This window comes from Marmota monax, unplaced genomic scaffold (genome assembly GCF_021218885.2).
Source record: "Marmota monax isolate L192 unplaced genomic scaffold, Marmota_monax_Labrador192_F-V1.1 WCK01_AAM20220418_F8-fsc00171, whole genome shotgun sequence".
NCBI classification, from domain to species: domain Eukaryota; kingdom Metazoa; phylum Chordata; class Mammalia; order Rodentia; family Sciuridae; genus Marmota; species Marmota monax.
In genome coordinates this window covers 2704017-2725778 of record NW_026694658.1, presented here as the reverse complement: position 1 = coordinate 2725778, position 21762 = coordinate 2704017, and the positions used below count along the sequence as shown (strand labels likewise).

General features: G+C 34.8%; 1 protein-coding gene across 3 annotated transcripts in view; it reads left to right on the top strand.

Annotated features, from left to right (window-relative positions):
- The window catches only part of Med13 (mediator complex subunit 13), a 90325-nt gene extending 72631 nt beyond the window's left edge, over positions 1 to 17694 (top strand). For 2 of the 3 annotated variants that reach the window (XM_046423249.2, XM_046423248.2), the window contains exons 21-30: positions 718 to 937; positions 1729 to 1920; positions 2103 to 2326; positions 4580 to 4722; positions 5123 to 5281; positions 5396 to 5581; positions 7929 to 8077; positions 10690 to 10863; positions 13634 to 13734; positions 14303 to 17694. In XM_046423249.2, the coding sequence (XP_046279205.1) occupies positions 718 to 937; positions 1729 to 1920; positions 2103 to 2326; positions 4580 to 4722; positions 5123 to 5281; positions 5396 to 5581; positions 7929 to 8077; positions 10690 to 10863; positions 13634 to 13734; positions 14303 to 14435 (1681 nt within the window). In that variant the 3' untranslated portion in view covers positions 14436 to 17694. Of the gene's footprint in view, positions 1 to 717; positions 938 to 1728; positions 1921 to 2102; positions 2327 to 4579; positions 4723 to 5122; positions 5282 to 5395; positions 5582 to 7928; positions 8078 to 10689; positions 10864 to 12541; positions 12618 to 13633; positions 13735 to 14302 lie in introns of those variants that run through there. The other variant, XR_006846902.2, reaches the window with a different exon arrangement.
- Positions 17695 to 21762: the final 4068 nt, after the last annotated feature.

Here is a 21762-nt window from a genome sequence, read left to right as displayed (position 1 = left end):
AAACAGATTTGAAGTTTAGAGAAAGATCAGATCACCCATTGAAGAATGAAGCTTATTTACCATTGAAATTAAAAAGTATGAAATGAATGTATATAGTCTAAAAATGCACTAGAACATTGAGCAGGTCTGGAAACCTGTTTTTTCTGGTCTAGCTCTCTTCCTAGCCAAGTTTGTGATTTGGGTAAGCTTATGAAGTAAAGACTCATCTTTGTCTCCATTGTCCCTGAGGAAGTGAGCTCTTTCATTTCTGATACACTATGATTTTTAAGAAATCTGTTCCTTTTGTTTATTTATTATTGTAATGCAAGGGACTTTGTACAGTGTGAAATCTTACATGCAATGTTTATGATTCTCTTTGGAGAGAAAGAGATATCCTTGATTTTCAGAGAGGTTCTCTAATATCTCCCACCAGAAGAAGAGGAGGGACATAAAAATCTTCCCTGAGCGGGGGCATGGTGGCGCACACCTGTAATCCCAGCAGCTCAGGAGGCTGAAGCAGGAGATATGTTCAAAGCCAGCCTCAGCAACTTATTGAGGCCCTAAGTGACTCAGTGAGACTGTTTCTAAATAAATATAAAAAAGAGCTGAGGATGTGTCTCAGTGGTTGAGTGCCCCTGGATTTGGTACCCCCTCCCCCCAAAAAAAATCATCTGTTTGATGCTACCCCAAGCAAATATAGTACAACTTTTTTTGTTTTTTGTTTACCTCAACTTTTAGCACAATGGATCGAGATAAAGTGGGAATCCCCACAGATGGTGATTCACATGCAATTACCTATCCACCTGCAATTGTTGTTTATATAATTGATCCTTTTACATATGAAAATAAGGATGAGAGCACTAATTCGTCTAATGTGTGGACTTTGGGGCTACTTCGATGCTTTCTAGAAATGGTCCAGACTCTTCCTCCTCATATCAAGAGTACTGTTTCTGTACAGGTAAGAGTAATTACTGTTTTAAATGAAATTTATACATATCAAAACCAGTTTTGATGTTTCAGAAGTTTAAAAATGCTACTTTTCTATATTCACATCAATTTTCTAAATGCCAGGTTCTATTTTAATGATTTTACTTTAATATTATAATAGAAATCTTAGAGAGTTTCTAAAAGGTAAACTTCATAGTCATACCATAGTAAAAATGAGTAGTAAAAAATTTATATTGGACACATTAAATACTCTTCCATATTAATTTATAAATCAGGGTTTTTTAATTGAACAATTTTATTCTGTTTATAATAAATACCTTGCTTTAATATTGTAAGGTGCACTGCAGGTACACCATGCTGCCAGTTACTTTGGGGACAACAAATGTCCCATATAAGCCAATTTTTAAATCCATAACCCTAAACAGAAAAGTTTATAACATGCACTATATAAGCTAGAGTTCTAATTAAAAGTCAAATTTTAAGTAAAAAACAAGAAGATTAACCAGAGTAAGTTGTTTGAAGGAATTTTGAATTCATTTTAACTTGTTCATTGTATTGCTGGTAGTATTAATTAATATAATTGCCTTGTAGACATTTTTTAGTTTATTGATGGCTCTTTGCTAAAACTGTTGATTTATTAAAAACCTAGGTGGTAGCTAATAAAACTTAATTCTTTAGATAACCATTTAAGTTCTTCTGTTTAGATTTTCTAATAAGGAGTTTTTAAGAGTTTTAGTCCTACAGTTTCTTTTATTCTTTGTTGGAAGTTTAACATGTGTAATATTTACTTGTACCTCTTAGATTGTTCCTTGTCAATACCTGTTACAACCTGTGAAGCATGAAGATAGACAAATCTATACCCAGCATTTAAAATCTCTTGCTTTTTCGGTCTTTACCCAATGTCGGAGACCACTTCCAACATCAACCAATGTAAAAACATTGACTGGCTTTGGTCCAGGTTTAGCCATGGAAACTGCTCTTAAAAGTCCTGATGTGAGTATTTTATTTTCTATGACCAAAGTTATTGAAAGACTGTATGTTTTATGGTTTTATGCAAAGCTAAGTGCAAAAAATTGAAGGAATTTTGAAAATTTTGTTTTCTAATTATTGAGTAGATAATACATGTTTTTCTAAGATTATGTCGTACTATAATACCTTAATTTTTTGTTTTACAGAGACCAGAGTGTATTCGACTTTATACACCTCCTTTTATTCTGGCTCCGGTAAAGGACAAACAGACGGAATTAGGAGAAACATTTGGAGAAGCTGGACAGAAATATAATGTTCTTTTTGTGGGCTACTGTTTATCACATGATCAAAGGTGGATTCTTGCATCTTGCACAGATCTATATGGAGAACTTTTAGAAACTTGTATCATTAACATCGATGTTCCAAATAGGTACATATATTTTCCTAAATGTATGATTATATCATCCCAATTTAAAGTTTCATATGTGTACCTATAGTCACATACAATGTTTCATTTTTAATGAGTTGAATGAAAATCATTTGCAAGGTTATATACAATAAGATATTATTAAGACTTGGAAATGTGGGTCCTTTTCACTTTTTTGTAATGAATTTCACATTGGATAATTAAGATAGTTAAATAATTTTGATTAATCTCTTATACAAACAAAAATTATTAAAGTCCATACTCTAACTTTGGCATCATAAACCTTCAGGCAGTGATTAACTTTTCTCACATAACATTTAAAATGTAGCCTCTAAAATTATTAACTGAAAATATTACCATTTAATTGTGGGTTGTTTTCTGAAAATGGTGGCCTTCTTTTTAGATTTCTCCTTGTCAGTAAGTATCATGTCCAGTTATTAAATGGAATGTAATAGGTCACAATAGGTGAGCCTTATATTGAGTTACCACTTGATAAACATATTCTAGTAATATATTTCAAGAGAACTTACTGGGAGTAATTTTCAGTTTTAAGATTTTGATTCTAGCCTTTATTTTCTTCTTGATTAAATAAAGATTCTTTTTCTTTATGTTTGGAAATTGTCTATATGCTGAAATATTTGATAATTATTAGATCTTTGGGCTCTGGGAAATAGAATATAGAAACATAAATTTTATATATATATAGAGAGATGCTCTGTACAGTGGCACATGCCTGTGATCCCAGCTGTTCTCAGATACTCAGGAAACTTGAGGCAGGAGGATCACAAGTTTGAGGCCAGCCTTGGCAACTTTGTGAGACCCTGTTTCAAAATAAAAAGTATAAAAAGGGCTGGGGATGTAGTACAGTGGTAGAGTGCTCCTGGATTGAAGCCCCATTACCACCAAAAAAATTTTATAGTATTGTTTATAAATGTTTACTGACTATATTATAAATCATGGAATAGGGCCTCTTACCTTATTTTTTTGATGCAATTGTTATTTTTTTCCTTTGGATTTTAGTGCTATTTAAATGATGTTTGGGAAATGCGTACCTCTGAAGGAAGAGAGGGTAGAGAATTAATAATACCACTCTTTCCAATATTAATATGGTACTTTCAATTTACTGCCTAGATTAAAAAAAAAAAAAAGTTGAAATGAAAAATGGGTTCAAATGCCAACCAACCCTTCTAATTACTGGTCGTGGGATCCTGGGGAAAAATTACTTTAGCCAGCTAAGTTGTAATCTGTCATATCTGGTATGTGTTTCATAGGAGTGGTAGGGTGAAGTGAGGTTATTTCACATAAATTGATTGGGCAGGATGCTTGGTATATAGAAAGTACTTAAGTACTTGGTATATAGTAAGTACCTATAGTAAGAGCTACCATTGCTCAGGCACAGTGTATGTACATTATATACTTACCTAATAGAGGACATGTATGTAGAAAACATACCTATATTGTTTGGTTTGAGAGTGTGGGTTTTTTGTTTTTTTGTGGGGGGTATTCTTTGACTTTTCAGTACACAGCAGAGATTGGTTTACTATAGCTTATAGGTCAAATCTCTACATTCCCAGTTTCTTTAGTTCCTATCAGGCAGAGCTGAATTATTCTGACAGAATCTTGATGGCCTGCAAACCTTAAAGTGTTGGCCTTTTGAAAAAGAAGTTTACTGTTGTAGAGCAATATTTCTGGTCAACTGAGGTAATCTGTGGACAAGAACAAACAACATAAACTTAGCCAGGTATGGTTGTGAATGTCTGTAGTTGGAGGCAGAGGCAGGACAATTGCTTGAGTCTAGGAGCTCAAAGTTAGCCTAAGTAACATAATGAGACCCTTTCTCAATTGAAAACCACAAACATTTATAGACTACACTTTTTGATTTCATATATATTCTTGCTTAGGGCTTGTTTAAAGTGTGAAACATTAACATTAAGTAGGGAACCAGGTCTTGGGATGTAGCTTAGTGTTAAAGAGTGTGTAGTTAACATAAACAAGGTGCTGGCACTGATCAGTCAATGAAGTAAAATTCAATTAAAGAACTAATTTTGAGCTCTCTCAAAGTGTCATGTGGATTTAAAAAATATTTATGATTCTAGGGGTCGGGGCTGGGACTCAGTGGCAGAGCACTTGCCTAACATGTGTGAGGCACTGTGTTTTATCCTCAGCACCTCATACTAAAATAAAATAAAGGCATGCTGTCCATCTATAACTACAAAAAAAAAAGAGATTTATGATTCTTTTTATTTCACTCAATAGGGCACGTCGAAAAAAAGGTTCTGCTAGGAGATTTGGTCTGCAGAAACTTTGGGAGTGGTGCTTAGGACTTGTACAAATGAGTTCATTACCGTGGAGAGTTGTAATTGGTCGTCTGGGAAGGATAGGTCATGGAGAATTGAAAGGTAAAATTTTAAATTTGTTTTATGTTAATTTATATAGCATTCAGACAATATCCAAATATATGTGCTGAATAAAAAATACAAAAGTAAACTAAAAACTTTTGTTTTTAATCAGGAACCACATACAGGTAGTTACTACTATTCTTTCTTGTTGATCTCCTTTTTTTCCCCATTCTTTTTTTTATTCAGCAGATGCTATGTGGTGTTCACTAAAGTTAGAGGGATAAAGGATGTTAATAGCATTGGTCATAAGAGTTTTGATTCTTGTTTGGGGAAAATACATAGAAAATTTTTATGCCATCAAGTTTTTCATTTTTAATAATGGTTCTATGCATAGTAGAAATGCTGTTATTTTAACTGTTACTGGGTTTTTGTGTTTTTTTTTTACTGTTGATACCCATAGATTGGAGCTGTTTGCTGAGTCGTCGAAACCTGCAGTCTCTAAGTAAAAGGCTCAAAGACATGTGTAGAATGTGTGGTATATCTGCTGCAGACTCTCCCAGCATTCTCAGTGCTTGCTTAGTAGCAATGGAACCCCAAGGCTCTTTTGTTATTATGCCAGGTTAGCTATCTTTAGTTTATATCAGATTTAATTCATTATGTATTTAAGTTTTCAAGTATTACATAAAATTTATCCATTTATTAAAAGGAAAAATGTCTTTCATTCTCTTGGTAGATTCTGTGTCAACTGGTTCTGTATTTGGAAGAAGCACCACTCTAAATATGCAGACATCTCAGCTAAATACCCCACAGGATACATCATGTACTCATATACTTGTGTTCCCTACTTCTGCTTCTGTGCAAGTAGCTTCAGCTACTTATACCACTGAAAATTTGGACTTAGCTTTCAATCCCAACAATGGTAGGTGAATTGTTCCTGAAAAGTTTTGTTGGTTTGTTTGTTTTGTGGAGACAGGGTGTTGGGATTTCAATATGTTGCCCTGGTTGACCTTGAACTTCTGGGCTCAAGTGATCCTTCTGCTTTTGCCTCCCTGCCGGCAGGGACTACAACTATGTACCACCATGTCTTGCCTAAGGTTTTAATCATTGACAATTTTGCTAGACTGAATAATGGTCTCCAAAGATAGCCGGGTCCTGTCCTTGTACCCTGTGAATGTTACATTATTTTAAAAAAAGAAGGAAGAATTTTTAGTTGATGTGATTAAGTTAGAGGAAGAGATTGTACTAGATTATGCAGGTGGGCCTAAACGCAATTACATGTATCCTTTATGAAAGAAAGACAAAGGCAGTTTTGGATTATACACAGAAAAGAAAGCCATGTGATGGAGCAGAGGATGCAGTCAGAGGAAGAATATGCTGTGCCCCTCACTTTAAAAACCGAGGAAAGGGTCATGAGCTCTTTAGAGGAGGTGCAGCCTTGCTGGTATCTTGATTTCAGTTCAGTGAAACTAGTTAGAGACTTATGACCCCCAAACTGTGAAAGGATAAATATGTGTTGTTTTATGTCAACAACTGTATGATAATTTGTTAAATGGTACCAGGAAACTAGTAGATCATTATTCTATCTTACTGATACTGGAACTTCAAATCTTATTTTAAAAGATAATAATTGATTATAAAATTTTTATATAGGTTTATGCTTTTGTTTTTGAGGTAGTTGTATCAATCTTTATAACTCATTTGGGTCGTCTTTGCCAAAATAATATTTTATTTAAATTGCCAGGGTAGGGTTGTGATTTTTGGTGAACCTTGTTGGTTGTGATTAGCAGAAGAAAAAATAAAGATATTTCATTATTACTTTTGAGTGACCTTAGAATATAAAGATTGGTCGGTATAGTGGCACATGCCTATAGTCCCAGCAACTTGGGAGTATGAGGCAGGAGGATCACAAGGTCAGTCTCATCAACTTAGCCAGGCCCTCAGCAATATACCAAGACCTTGTCTCAAAATAAAAAAGTCTGGGGATTAGTTCATTGATAAAGTGCCCCTGGTTTCAATCCTCAGAAACAAAAAGAATATAAGACATGATAATCAGATCGTCAAAGTCACACTTGTAGGTATTAATCTGTCATTTAATTTATTGCGAAATACCTTGAATGTTTTACTTAGTGAAGACTAGGACATCTGGAGCTGGGGCATATGCCTGTAATTGGAGTGGCTTAGGAGGGTTAGGCAGGAGGACTGCAAGTTCAAAGTCAGCCTCAGCAACTTAGCAAGGCCCCAAGCAACTTTGTGAGGCCCGTCTCAAAACAGTCTGCGAATGTGACTCTGAGGTTAAGTGTCCTTGGGTTTAGTCCCTGATACAAAAACAAACAAATAAAGAAAAAAAAAAAAAACCTGACTAGCGCATTAATTGTGAGTAGTATAATTTTAAACACATTTCTATTTCCTGCATACTGTGTTTGCTTTGTATTCGTTTCCTACAGTTGCTGTAACAAATTGCTGTATATTAGTGGTTTAAAAGAACATCTGTGAGGCAGAAGGATCACAAGTTCAAAGCCAGCCTAAGTAATTTAGTGAGGCCCTTAGCAGCCTAGTGAGACCCTGTCTCAAAAAATAAAAAGGTAGAGCATTGCGGGGCAATGTCTAGTACTGCAAAGCAAAACCAGAAATGTCCATGTATTACTTGTAGTTCTAGAGGTATCCAAAAATCAGGCTTACTGGGCTAACGTTAGGGTGTCAGCAGAGTTGATTCTTTCTGGAGATTCTCGGTAAGAATCTGTTTCCTTGCCTTTGCCACCTGTATTCCTGTTTGTGGCCTCTTCCTCCGTCTTGAATGCCAGCAGTATAGTGTTGTCAGCCTCCTTGATTGACTTTGACCCTGCCACTTCTTTCTTGACTTTGACCCTGCCACTTCTTTCTCATGGAGGATTCTTCTGGGACTGGTGGTATAACTCCGTGGCAGAGTACTTGCCTAGCATGTGTGAGGCCATGGTTTTGATCAGAAGCACAACTGATCACTGGACCCACCTGGATAATCTTCCCTTCTTATGATCACATCTACAAAATCCTTTATGATAACATATTCATAAATTCCAGGGATTAGGGTATGGACATCTTTTGGGAGCCATTATTCAGACTAGTATATGTTTATTTATGCATTGTTTAAATGGCTATTAGCACAATACTTGGTACATGATAGACACTTGATGGTTAAGTAAACTTATTTTGGTTAAAATTTATTTTAACCCTTAATTGTGAATAGTCATGGGATATGAATAATGGAATATTTAATTTCTTCTATATAGATGGAGCAGATGGAATGGTTATCTTTGATTTGTTAGGCACAGGAGATGATCTTGATCCTGATATCATTAATATCCTTCCTGCATCTCCAACTGCATCTCCCGTGCATTCTCCAGGATCTCATTACCCCCATGGAAGTGATGCTGGCAAGGTAATCCTATTATAAAAATTCAGTTTATTGGGGCTGGGGCTGTAGCTCAGTGGTAAAGCACTTGTCTAGCATGGATGAGGCACTGGGTTTGATCCTTAGCACCACATAAAAAGTAAATAAATAAAGTTAAACTATATCTAAATGTCATTCATTCATTTGGTAAGCAATGAATAAATGAAATAGAACATTGTTTTCCTTGGAAATTGGCAACAGGTGAGATTAACAGTACATTCATATACTTCTGCCTCACAGAAACCAATACTTCGATTTAAACATTCTGCAGAGGTTCTCTGAGGCTGTGTGTTCCCTGAATTCATATTTTCTAGAGTACTGAGTATTAGCCTTTTCACTGTAGTTTCAGGTGTAGGATCACAGTATCTTAGATAATCAGTATATGACTTTAAGAGCTGTAATTCACATCAGGGCTGTGACAAGGAATATAATAGAAATTAATTTTCTTATAGAAACAGATAAAATATGCCCACTGTCCCTTTTATTTTTAGCACTTATGAAAACAGGCTATATTATGCTTCTCTCTGAAGTAACAATTAGGGCTTCATTGAATAACATCTTTGAGTGAAATTATATCTAGTAATTACTTGATTATTACAGTATGCATATGTTTAGAATTTACCTTTTTTTTTGTTGTTGTTATTGTTCCTGGGATTGAACCCAGGAATACTCTACCACCAAACTGCATTTCTAGCTCTTTTATTTTTTGAGACAGGGTCTTCTCACTAAAAGTTGCCAGTGCTATCATCAATCTTGTGATTTTTCCTTCCTCAGCCTCCCAAGAACCTGGGATTAACAGGCATGTGCCATTATGCCCCGCTTAGAATTTACTTTTTTTCATTTAAGAAAGGATCTTTGTCGAATTTTATGTTGCCATCTCTTCCTTTTTAAACATGTAAAAAAGCAAGATTGAAGTATGTGTGTATTTATATTCAAATTTCAGTAAGTTTAATCAGTTTTTTTTTTAAATTTTTTTCTGTACTGGGGATTGAACCCAGGGATACTAGCTATACCACTGAGCCGTATACCCGTCCCCTTTTTAAATTTCAGGGAGGATCTTGCTAAGTTGCCAGGACTGGCTTTGCACTTTGGATCCTCCTGTCTAATAAGCCTCTTGAGTAGCTCAGATTACAGGTTATGTGCCTCCATGACCAGCTTTAGCTTTCTAATATGGACACCATAATTTGTTGTATCATTCCTAAAATGTTGGGCATTTAAGCTTTTGTTGTTGTTGCTGTTGTTATAGTTACTGATATAATGAATGTTTCTGTGCATATTAGTTTTCTTTTTTTTAAAGAGAGAGCATTTTTTAATATTTATTTTTCAGTTTTTCGGCGGACACAACATCTTTGTTTGTATGTGGTGCTGAGGATTGAACCCGGGCCCGCACGCATGCCAGGCGAGTGCGCCACCGCTTGAGCCACATCCCCAGCCCCTAGTTTTCTTTTTTCTATTTATTTAACTTACATACCAAGAAGCCAGGCACAGTGGCACAAATCTACCTGTAACCCCAGCAACTTGGAAAGCTGAGGCAGGAGGATCTCAAGTCAGCCTCATTAATTTAGTGAGGTCCTAAGCAACTTAGTGAGACCCTGTCTCTAAATAAAATATAAAAAGGGCTGGGGTTGTGGCTCAGTGGTAGAGCGCTTGCCTAGCATGTGTGAGGCCCTGAGTTTGATACTCAGCACCACATAAAGATAAATAAATAAAGGTATTGTGTCCATTTGCAACTAAAAAATATTTTTAAAAATTAAAAAAAAAAAAAGGGCTGGGGATATTATGCTCAGTGGTAAAGTACCCCTGGGTTAAATCTGCAGTACCAAAATAAATAAATTAATTAAATAAAAAGGGTTGAGAGGACTGGGACTCAGTGGTAGAGCGCTTGCACTGCATAAAAATAAAGGTATTGTTTCCACCTACAACTAAAAAAACAAAAAACAAACTTTTTTTTTTTTTTTAAATGGAGCATTGAGGATGAGGCTCAGTGGTTAAGTACTCCTGGGTTCAATCCCTGGTGACCCCACCACCACCAAAAAAAACACAAAAAAACAAAAAACCAAGAAATAAATTGACTAATCCAGAGTTTGTTAATACCACTTGAGAGTAGTCTCTTCATTTTGCCATAATGCTTTCTAAAACATTATAACTGCATTTTAGAGATAGTGGTAGATGAACAAAAGTGTATTGAATCTACCCTTTGGATTGGGGTATGAGTGTCAGGAATTAGTTGAGAGACTGTTACGAAATGAGTTAGAAATTTGATTGACCATTTTGTGGTTTTTAATCAGCCGTGAATGTTTATATACATACAATTCACCCTGGGTTTGGCAAAATAGACTTTTGAACAGTTGGCATATTCATTTCCTCATGCAAGTTTTAGAGTTCATTCTTTTAATATTATTACCTTATGATAGTTTTACTAAGTATGTAACCATTGAGTTTTTCTTTTTTAACCCATTGAATTTTTCAATATCCTTTAGTATTTTTAAAATTGAGGTCATAATGCAATAAGACTGATTTGTCATAATCCATTTTGTATTTATATCTAGTACTTAGGTATACTGAATGAAATAATATACTTTTAATTTTGTCTTTTTAAGGGTCAGGGTACTGATCGGCTACTTTCAACAGAATCTCATGATGAAGTAACTAATATTCTTCAGCAACCATTGGCCCTTGGATACTTCGTATCAACTGCCAAAGCGGGTCCTTTACCTGACTGGTTCTGGTCAGCATGTCCTCAAGCACAATATCAGTGTCCCCTTTTTCTTAAGGTATTACCATTTCTGTGCCAATTTATAAAGAATCATATTTGACAACTTGACTTATGAGAAATACAGAAGTGGCTTTTTGAAATTTTATAGCTTGTTTAAGTGTTTAATTAAATTGCCACAAATGACTCTAAATATCACACACAGAATTATCTACTTAGGAAACAACTCTAATTTTTAAAATTTATATTGTAGTGGTATTTTCAACTGTACACACTAGAGCTTAGAAAAACTTATTTCTTTCTAACCTTCTCATTTTCTAGATGAGCATATTTTAGTTTCAACTTTCGTACCATGTTCATATATACAACAGTTGCAGATCTGAACTTTTTTTTTTTTTTTTTTTGTGGTTGCTGGATTGAACCCAGCGCCTCACACATGGTAGATAATCATTCTACCATTAAGCTATATCCCCAGCCCTTGATAATATTTAATGAGAGAATATATTTAAGAGTGTCAGCCAAAGTAGTAGTTTTATCCTATGATTTCTTCCTCTTCTAGTAGATGTACAAATCTCATTACAATGTAAGTTCAGAAAAACTCACCTATTCAAAGTCATAAATTGGCAGTAGACTCAAGATTGAAACCTGGATCTTTTAATTATTATTAAATTATTTTTTGAATTACATCATATCTTATTTTCATTATTCTCCATTATTTTGAGGATTAAAAGATTCAGTCTTGCCAGGTGGGGTGGTACATACCTGTGGTCCCAGCTACTCCAGAGACTGAGGCAGGAGAATTCCAAGTTTCTATTTCATATTTCACTAGTCATGCTAATTTAAGTATTTGTTGAGTACTTGTTGCTTGTAGGGCAAAAATTAGATAGTATGCTTTAGTTTATATTATATTTTTAGTGATTATCAAACCTATAGCCCTCTTGCTCTTTCCCTACGTCTCCTCCCTGTCTGTCCCTTCCATTCCTCTTCTTTCTTTGACAGAGCCTTGCTTTGTTGCCCATGCTGACCTCAAACCTTGGCTCAAGCGATTCTCTTACTTCAGCCTTTCAAGTAGGTGGGACTACAGGCCTGTTCCACTTGAGTCCTTCTTGCTGTCTTCTCTTCCTGTTGCTATTAAATCTTTATCCCCTTGGCCAATATTGAACTTTTGTAGTATGTTCATATATACAACAGTTGAAGATCTGAACTTGTTTTTTTTGTTTTTTGTTTTTATAGTGAGGTGGGATTGAACCCAGGGGCCTCATGCACGGTAGATAATCACTCTACCATTGAGCTATATCCCCAGCCCTTGATAATATTTAATGAGAGAATATATTTAAGAGTGTCAGCCAAGGTAGTAGTTTTATCCTATGATTTCTTCCTCTTCCAGTAGATGTGCAAATCTCATTGCAAGAACACCTTTCCAAGAGATTTTCTGCTGAGTAGTCCTTGGAGTCTCCACAAAACAAAGGGTTCTTTAGATCTTTGGGAAGTGGTATACATGCTTTCTGCCCCCTTTTGTAGTCACAGTGCATGTATACACACTACAGATTCTGAAAATAGTAACATTGTTTACCTAGCAATTCCCAAATCTATTTTAATACACAAGAATAGGATTGTTTAACACCTATTTGTAATTCATGACCTTAGTGTTTCAGGGCACATTTTTTTTTAGGAAACACTACTTTACAAAAAGTCCAAGGGACTATCCAGATTCTTTTCTACTCAATATTTATTTGCAGAGAGGATAGTGTAAAGTGAGCATTCACCCTCAGATACAGTGTAACAAGATTAGGACTTCTGATTCTGAATTACCAGGTAAGGCATAACTTACCATAATTTTGTTCACCTTGTTTTTCATACATCCCATTTTAGTTGTATACTATAGGCAATAAAACCACCTGATGTGTTTCTCTATGCTTGGAGAAATAGTGGATTGTTATCTAGATGGTTAAAAATAATTTTATCATAGGGATTAAGAGCACTGGTACTAATTAATATTCATTTAATTTGTAGTGATCTGCCATGTGGGACTTGTTTTTAACTCAAAAATCAAAATAGTTCGGATGTAAACATTTTAAATTATATCCCTGAATATACCTAACAGGGGTTTATACATGTATACAACTGGAAAGGAGAGAGCTTGTAATTTTGAGTACTTTTTTTTTTAATATTTATTTTTCAGTTATAGGTGGACACAGTGTCTTTATTTTACTTTATGTGGTGCCTCATGCATGCTAGGCGAGTACTCTACCTCTGAGCCACAATGCTAACCCATGAGTACTTTTTATATTATATAGAATAAGATCTACGGAGAGTTTTTGTGGTGAATACCATCACCATCTTGTCACACTTTTTAACACTATTATACATATTTAATTACAAATTATTACTTGCATTTAGTTGAAATGTGAAGAAGTAGCGAGTCCTTCGGCTCACCGTTCACTGCCATACTTAAATGGATATGCCAGTTCTTAATAAGCCTCTGTTATGAAATGTATTTATTATGTTTATTGCATCCTTAAACATTTACTTTATGCATCTAGGCAAATTAGACTTAGAAAATAGTTGGAAATCCTTTTTAAGGATTAGTACGAGGTTTTATAAACAGTAAAACTAAAGTAAGCAGGAAGATTCAGTATATTTTGCACTTAAAAATTACTTCAATAATGAATGAATTCAGCAAGGAGAGCAAGCATTTTTGTAGTGGTTCCATTCATAACATAGTACTAAAATATATATTTCATTAAGAAAGATACATTGGGAGAGTAAGGTAAAACTAGAGGACCAGTCTTTTCCTGTGTGGCTTACTGATTCCCTGTTCACATTTTTAGGCCTCTTTGCACCTCCACGTGCCTTCAGTGCAATCTGACGAGCTGCTTCACAGTAAACACTCCCACCCACTTGACTCAAATCAGACTTCAGATGTCCTCAGGTACTGCTCTTTTACCATTATTTGTTCTCCATTGCAACTTTAAAAGAACATAATGTAAGCCAGGCATGGTGGCACAGGCCTATAATCTCAGGGACTTGGGGAGGCTGAGGCATGAGGATCCCAGGTTTGAAATAAGCCTCAGCAGCTTAGCTCTAAAGAAAAAATAAAAAAGGACTGGGAATGTAGCTCAGTGGTAAAGTGCCCCTGGGTTAAATCCCCAGTACCAAACAACAGCAGCAAAGAATATAATGTTGATTCTTGATTCTTATGCATTTTCCTCAGTTTTGGCAAGATTTCATAGGTGTTTACCCTTAGATCTTTTTGAGATTTTTTTTTTTTTTTTAAATGGTGCTGGGTATTGGATCTATGATCTTATACATGCTGAGCAAGTGCTGTACCATTGAGCTACAAACATCCCTCGCCTAAGAACAGTTTTTCATGAAATTAATTATCTTTCTCCCCAAGGACTTTTGAGGAGCTTTGAATCTTAGATACTGTAATTGAAAACTACTTCTGAAATTTACACTGGAAATAGATAAATGACTTACATGTTTTATTTGCTTTTCAGGTTTGTTTTGGAACAGTACAATGCACTCTCCTGGCTAACCTGTGACCCTGCAATCCAGGACAGACGCTCATGTCTCCCAATTCATTTTGTGGTGCTGAATCAGTTATACAACTTTATCATGAATATGCTGTGATCTTCATTTGTTGGAACTTTGCAAGAAAAGAACAAGGAAAAAAGGATATTTTGCTGCAGGATTAAGTTATTATCTTCTCAGTGAAAGTCATTTGTGATGGGGTCTAATTCTTATTACTTCAGCAAATATTGTTTTGACTTGGGGGGAGGGGCTATAACCCTGCTGTTTTTCATTGACTCTACTGAACTCTTTAGGGATGATGACTGATCATACAAAACGTATTATAACATTTTCGTAGCAAAAATTAACGTTTTTTTTTTTTTTCCGGTCACAGTATTTGTGAAAAGTAATGAGCCATAGTACCCAGTCATGTTAAATGAATATTAAAAGCATGGAGAGGAAACATGAGGAACAATGATTTTCAACATATGGCTTTAGAACATCAAGATGTTCTTGTATTGGATTATAGTATCTAGTATTCAAAAATGCCTGCATCTCTTATTTATTGTAAGTTTTTAAATGTATAAATTGTCTTATATTTCTTAACCTCTTTTATAAAAATTTTCCTAGAAGGTTTATACTGCCTTCTTGCTTTAAAGCAATTGGTCTAAAATATATGTAATCGTCTTAATTAAAAAGTTGCAGTAGGGTTGCTTTTAGAGTATTATTTTTTTGTAACGGGGTGGGTGGGACAGTAAATTTGTATTGTCTCAATGTACAGTTTAATGGGGATAGAGGGGGAATAATGTCCATACCATTGTGTGTGGAGGATTTACAGCTAAGCTGTAGTTGCAGAGTACATGTACAGTAATGAAGTTCACTGTGTTTATAAATTGAAAAGGTACCGGGTCTTACAGCATTTTATATATCACATCTTTACAGAATAACATGATGGCAATATACAAGTGATATTGTTAGGTGGTTTAACTTAGAATAAAATGAGAATTCTTCAGTTATATTTTGTACTATGGTTTAGGGCTATGACTAATATTTCAGGCCATTTCCAGTGAAAGAAACTTAGTTTTACAAGAAAAACATTTGCTACTGAATGCTTAAACTAATTTTGGTGTTTAATGTTACATGCTTAAATTTTTTTCAGTTTTAACAGTGGCAATTTAGGCATGGGAATATTAATTATGAAATTTATCTGCAGGATCTGCTATAAGGTTGAAATTTAGCCCAGCTCTAGGCATTTTACAAATTATTTTAAGAGCAGTCACTCTTGATTGTTTGACTTTTTTTTTTTTTTTTTTTAAATTAAAGATTGGGAATGTGTGTGAGAGTATGCATATGTATGGGTGTGTGTGTGCAATCAAACTGTGGTGTAAATAGATTCTCAGTGAATTCTGGTATTCAGACTCTATTCCACTAGTGAAAAAAACATTTTCTAAACTTAACCTGTTTCCCTTTGCCTTTTTATTTATTTAATTTTCTTGGTTTGGAGATGGCAGTCCCAAACACCAGAGTCTGTACTTTTCTATAACACAGCTCAAATTAAGGTAGGGCATATGCCAAGGAGGTTCTCACCTCCCTAAAGAAGGGACTTGAATTTTAGGGACTTTAATTCACCCCTTCCTTCAACACAGCTTTCCCCCTTCTTGTTTGCACATGCCAATATAACTGCTTTTATGCAGGCTTTTACCCCCTTGAAAAATCCTTTCTACAGTGCTGCTCACAAGAGAGCCCAAGTTAGCTTTCTACCTGCATTGCTGACTTGAATTCACAGTCGCCAAGTCTACCTAATCTTTCTTGGAAGCAGTCTAGCAAAATTCTTATTTGTATGTTCACTAATTATCTACAAGGATGAAATCAGTTGTATTTACAAAACTCTAATTCAGTGTTTTTTTTTTTTTTTTTTTTAACTGAAACTTGTTTTGTAAGTACTATATGCTTAGCATAATATCACTTTCTTATGAACAGTATAACTTCTTCAAATTGTGTACATGAAAACATTAGCAAGTCTTTTTTCTATAAAAACAAAATTGGTGACAAAAGTTTTCAATCATTAAGATTATAATGAAATCCCAGTGGTCAGCATATTTTGATATTAAATTTAAAGATCACATCTCTGCATTTGTTTTTCAATTATGCTAACACACCACAGATATGTTGGCATGTTTTGTTCTGTACTTTCTTTAAAAAAAAAAAAAAAAAACTTGTCTGAGATTTGAGGGAAAAGATGCTTATTTGGAATTTCTATAAAAAGAGTATTTTTTTTATATACTTAGCTAATAGTGACTTTAAAAAATAAAAGTTATATTCTCAGTTGTTTGAAAAATTGCTAACCTACAGTAACCAAACCTCAGTTTGAAAATAGATTTTTTAAAAAATTATTCCCTGACAGTTTCTTTTATATGGAGCCATAAGGAGGGAACCCAGTATACAATTCCTTTTTATGTAGGAATCAGGGAATAGTTCCCAAATATACAGGATTTACTGATAAAACTTTTCTTCCCTTCATATATTGGTTCACACTCAAATAGAAAGTTATTAAATAGCCATTAGAAAAGGTCAGTTGACTTATCTCAGAAAAAAAGAAATTAAGCATTTTGTGCAGGATGATGGATCTGACTTATTAATGTACTGTCACAGACAAGTATGGGTAGTTTTGTTTTACGTAAATAAGCAAGCAAAATATTATACTTTGTACCAGTGAGTTACGAACACCTTGACTTCTTTGTTACAGTGCTAATGTCTGTTCTTTGTGCAGTTATCCATTATGAAGCAGGGTGGAAGTTCAGTATTTTGGCATTTAAAAGATTAGTTATATAATGTTTGCTTCCAGCCAGTGAGAAACATCTAGCCATACCTTTCTTATGCAAGCCATTCAGTTATCAGGACTGTGAATTAACACTGTATGAATAAATTTCTGTACACCTTATTATTTGGCCAGAAGGCCACCAAGTGTACTTATATGTAATCCTTAAATTTTAAAGTAGCTGTAATTTTTAAATATTTCTAAACTTTTCTTAAACCACTAAAATTAAGCTCTTACTACTTAGTCAACTATCCTCAGCTGTATTCGTACTCAATTGTCAGTATGGCACAGATTACTGTATTAAAATATTCTCTTTTCGTCTTCATATTTACCTTCTGAGGTAATTTTTTAACTTAATGTGTTACTACAAAGATTTGCAGATCTTTAATCAAGCACTATGTTAATACTGTAATATCAAAATACTATGTTGCATTATTTAAAATGTTCAAATTGAATAGATTAAGAGGAAGTTTTTAAATGCTATTGCATCATATAATTTGCTACTCATCCACTATGGCATTGCATATTAGTCTATTAATACACTTAATGTTGCATGAGTGATATTTTGGTCTGGGTTTCCTCTTAATATTTTAGTTTGTCTAAATTAAGGAAAAAATGTTTTAACATATATATTTTTGTCCCATCCCTCAACAATCAGCTGGAAATCTTAAAACTTTTGTTTTTTCTTGGTGTTTTAATGGGCCCAGAACTGTGGTTTAAATTTTTTATATATGTTATTTTTTGTGGAGTATAAATTTAAAAACTGGATTTGGGACCTAAAATACTCCTCAGGTTGATATATTCATGAAGTTTTAAAATAGCTTTAGTTTTCAAAGTAAACTGGATATGTGGACCTTAAAAGTTACTGAGTTTAAACTACAAATTGTAACGTCATTACTGGACATGTCAGCATCAACCCTCTCAAAATGGCTTGGTCACTTTATGAAGGGGCGTTTTAAAGTTGTTGTTTAGCAGTGACATTTAATATGGTCCAATTGCTTTTCTTTTTAACGTGACAAAAAAGAATAAGGAACAAACACTATTGCTGCCGAATGCCATAACACTGAGTTGTACAAATTGTGATTGAGGAAATGAAAAGGTTTATACTTTTTAAAAAAAAAAAAACAAAAAAAAAAAACAAAAAACTTCAAATGGAATAAATTATTCATGAAGCCTTCATTGTGGTGTCTCATTCTGTTGAAAATATTTCCATCTTAAAACATTTTTGTCTCTTAAGGACATATACCAAAAGTATTGTGGTCATTTTGAAATAGTTCCTCCAAGGTTTGCCACAGACTGGCTGTGAATTCAGGCAAAACGCCTAATCTTTATAATTTCCATTTGCTCATTGGTAATTGAACACAATAATGCCTAGCCTTTCTTTTTTGGGGTGGTGCTGGCAATTGAATCCAGGGTAATGTTCATGCAAGGCAAGCACTTTACCAACTGAGCTATATCCCCAGCCCAATAACAAATGTTTCTAATCAGCTTTGTGAACCTCAAAGGAAGATGCAAAACAAATTTTGACAATTATAAAGTTATGAAGGATGATTGTTTAATACCCATTGTTCTTAGAAAAGTCAAATCCAGAATGAAGACTTAGAAAGCTGCTTAAAGGTGGTGAAAAGGATTTTTAAATATGTTTTTAGCAAGAAAAAGGATGGAAAACATACAAAGCACAAACTAGTCCAAATTTAGCCCCCCCACTTTTTTTTTTTTTGGTACTGGGGATTGAACCTAGGGGCACTTTAACCATAGAGCCACTTCCACAGCCCTTTTTATTATTTTGAGACAGTCTTCTCTGAGACTGACCTTGAAACTTGCAATCCTCCTGCCTCCACGACTTCCTAAGTCACTGGAATTACAGGCATTCACCACCATACCCACCCCCCTACTTTACCTCCTTCCTGTCTCAACCCATTCCAATTTTAAAAATTAAAAGATATATATGTATATAATGTATGTATGTAAAGGGCTGGAGATAAGCTCAGTGGTGTAGCATCCCCTGATTTCAATCAGTAATAAAAGAAAATTCATGGTCTGGGGATATAGCTCAGTGGTAGAGCTATCATGTATAAGACTGTGTTTGATCCCTAGCATCACCCCTACCCCCCTCCAAAAAAAAAACTTGAAATTATCAAGCTCTAAAATTTAAGAACTATGCTTTTAATGGAATTCCAACCTAAGGTAACTTATTTCAAGGAACTTTTTGCTTAAATCTCCATATCCACATGAATTATATCCTGGGTTGTGAAAGAACTTGCAAATGATTTCAGAAATGCTGTGGAAAAGTTAAAGATACTTTAAAAAAAGGGGGGGGGGCAACTTTTCTAGTTTTTAAGGTTTTTAAAAGATAGGTCCCAGAAACTACTAGCAACATTTTAACCAACATTAAAAGCTGGTATAGTTTCACTAAAATAACAAAATAATTGATTATGTATAATAAATCTCTGATCGTAAGTCCTCAGTTTACTGGGAAACAGTTGTGTAAACATAATTAAACTCCTCACCTTAAAGTGGTATGACATAATGCAGTACATATACAAAAGGGAATAACTGACATCAATCTCATTCCTTTGACAACGTTGATAAATTGATATATTATGGCAATAGACATTTAATAGCTTATTTAGTGAGGTTTCCTATGTTTGAATATGAAATTCAACCAATCAGTATTAAGTGCTATACTCTACCATGGGCATAGAAAATATGGTTCCTGCCCTCAAAGTACTCACTTTCTGGTTAAGTCTTTTTATTAAAGTGCAATGTCTAAAGTACTGTGACTGAAGGAAGCAAAGGGTCTTCTGGAAACATAGTGGAGGGATACCTAATCTAGTGAAAGGTAGATGGTTTGTCAGGAAAAGGTTTCTTAACATGGGAACACTGGAGGAACCTTAAAAAAGGTAAAAAGGGAACAGTTGGTAGAGTGCTTGCCTTGCATGCACAAGGCCCTGGGTTCAATCCCTAGCAAACCCCCCCCCCCGCCCCCCCGGGGGAAAAAAAAAGATTCAAAGGAATTTACTGCACAAAAAGATAATGAAAGACCTGCATGGGAAAAGGTACAGGAATAGGGAGAAGGAAGAGAAATGAGCAGTTCAAACTGATGAAAGACACCAGGCAGAAGCCCAAGTTGGAGACACATAAGGAAGGAGTCCAAGCTGGAGAGAAGTCAGACCATAAAAAAATCTCTTGTCTTCTGAGCTCATCAATAAAGAAGTTGAACGTTATTCCACAGTAGAAAAGTATTTTAGTAGCTGAGTTGATTTCTTAACTGGTTAAACAATCAGACCAAAGAGACTGGGTTGGTGGAACTGTCAACCCCCAGGGATGTCTCATGTTGAACTACAAGTGAAGATATGATCTGCTTAACCAAAGCTAAAGCAGAAAGCTTGTGTAAAAGTCAAAGATCTTGACAGGCTAAAACAAGGGAGATGTAAGATCAAATAGTTATAAACTGAGAATAACTCTAAAAAAGAGTTCTAGGCTGAGAAACATGTCTTCTAAGGTCTATGTGTGTACTTGTAGATTTTATTTCCAAAGAGCATTGATTTTTTGAAGCTTATTTATGCAAAAACAAAAGCACATAGTATACCTAAAACAGTAGTTAAATGTGCTTTGCTTTTTTTTTTTTCTGTTTCCTTATTCCTCCAGTCTAAGAAATAAAGTAGAGAAGAGTAAATCCAAGAAAGCCAGTCAAAAGAAGAATGTTTATCCAAGAAAGTCTTTCCTTTGACTTAAACAAAATATAGGAACTGTATAATGTGTTTCATCAAACCTGACACCAAAACTTGTATTTATTTATGCTGCCATTTTAAGACATTAAAATTTCAGAGATATTAAAATGTGAGGAAAAAACAGATTTGGTAAAAGTATATTTTCTTGGCTGGGCGCAATAGCGCATGCCTGTAATCCCAGCAGCTCCAGAGACAGAAGCAGGAAGATCCAGAGTTCAAAGCCAGCCTTAGCTATTTAGTGAGGCACTAAGCAACTCAGTGAGACCCGGTCTCTAAATAAAATATAAAAAAGGGCTGGGGATGTGGCTCAGTGGTTGAGCACCCCTGGGTTCAATCCTCAGTACCAAAAAAAAAAGGATTATTTCCTTAAATACTTTATTTAATAACAAAAAGGTACACCATCATAATATAAGCTAGTCCTACGAAAATCAAAGATTATGGGATTTATAAGCAACTAGATTTAGGGTTAATCTGTAGGCTTACTATTTGCAATGAGAATCTGCCTAATTAAACATACAAACTGTAAGGTTATTTAAAAACTGATTTTAGTATAGTTGGCCTGAGAAGAAACAAATAAAACTTAAAAGCTCATGGTGGCACCCTCCTGTAATCCCAGTGACTGCAAGGCTGAGGCCAGTTTGGGCAATTTAGCTAAACCCCGTCTCAAAAAATTAAAAGGGCTAGATTTGTAGTTTAGTGGTAGAGTGCCCATGGGTTCAACCTCATTACCACAAAGAAAAAAAAAGTTCTTGGCTAAATCTTTTCTCACAAAAGTATCCAAATTCTATATAATGATTATCAAAATGATTTCACAAGTAAACATGATGTTTCAAGGATCTGAAAGACTTGAACAGCAGCATGGTGGTGCATGTCTGTGATCCCAGAGACTTGAGAG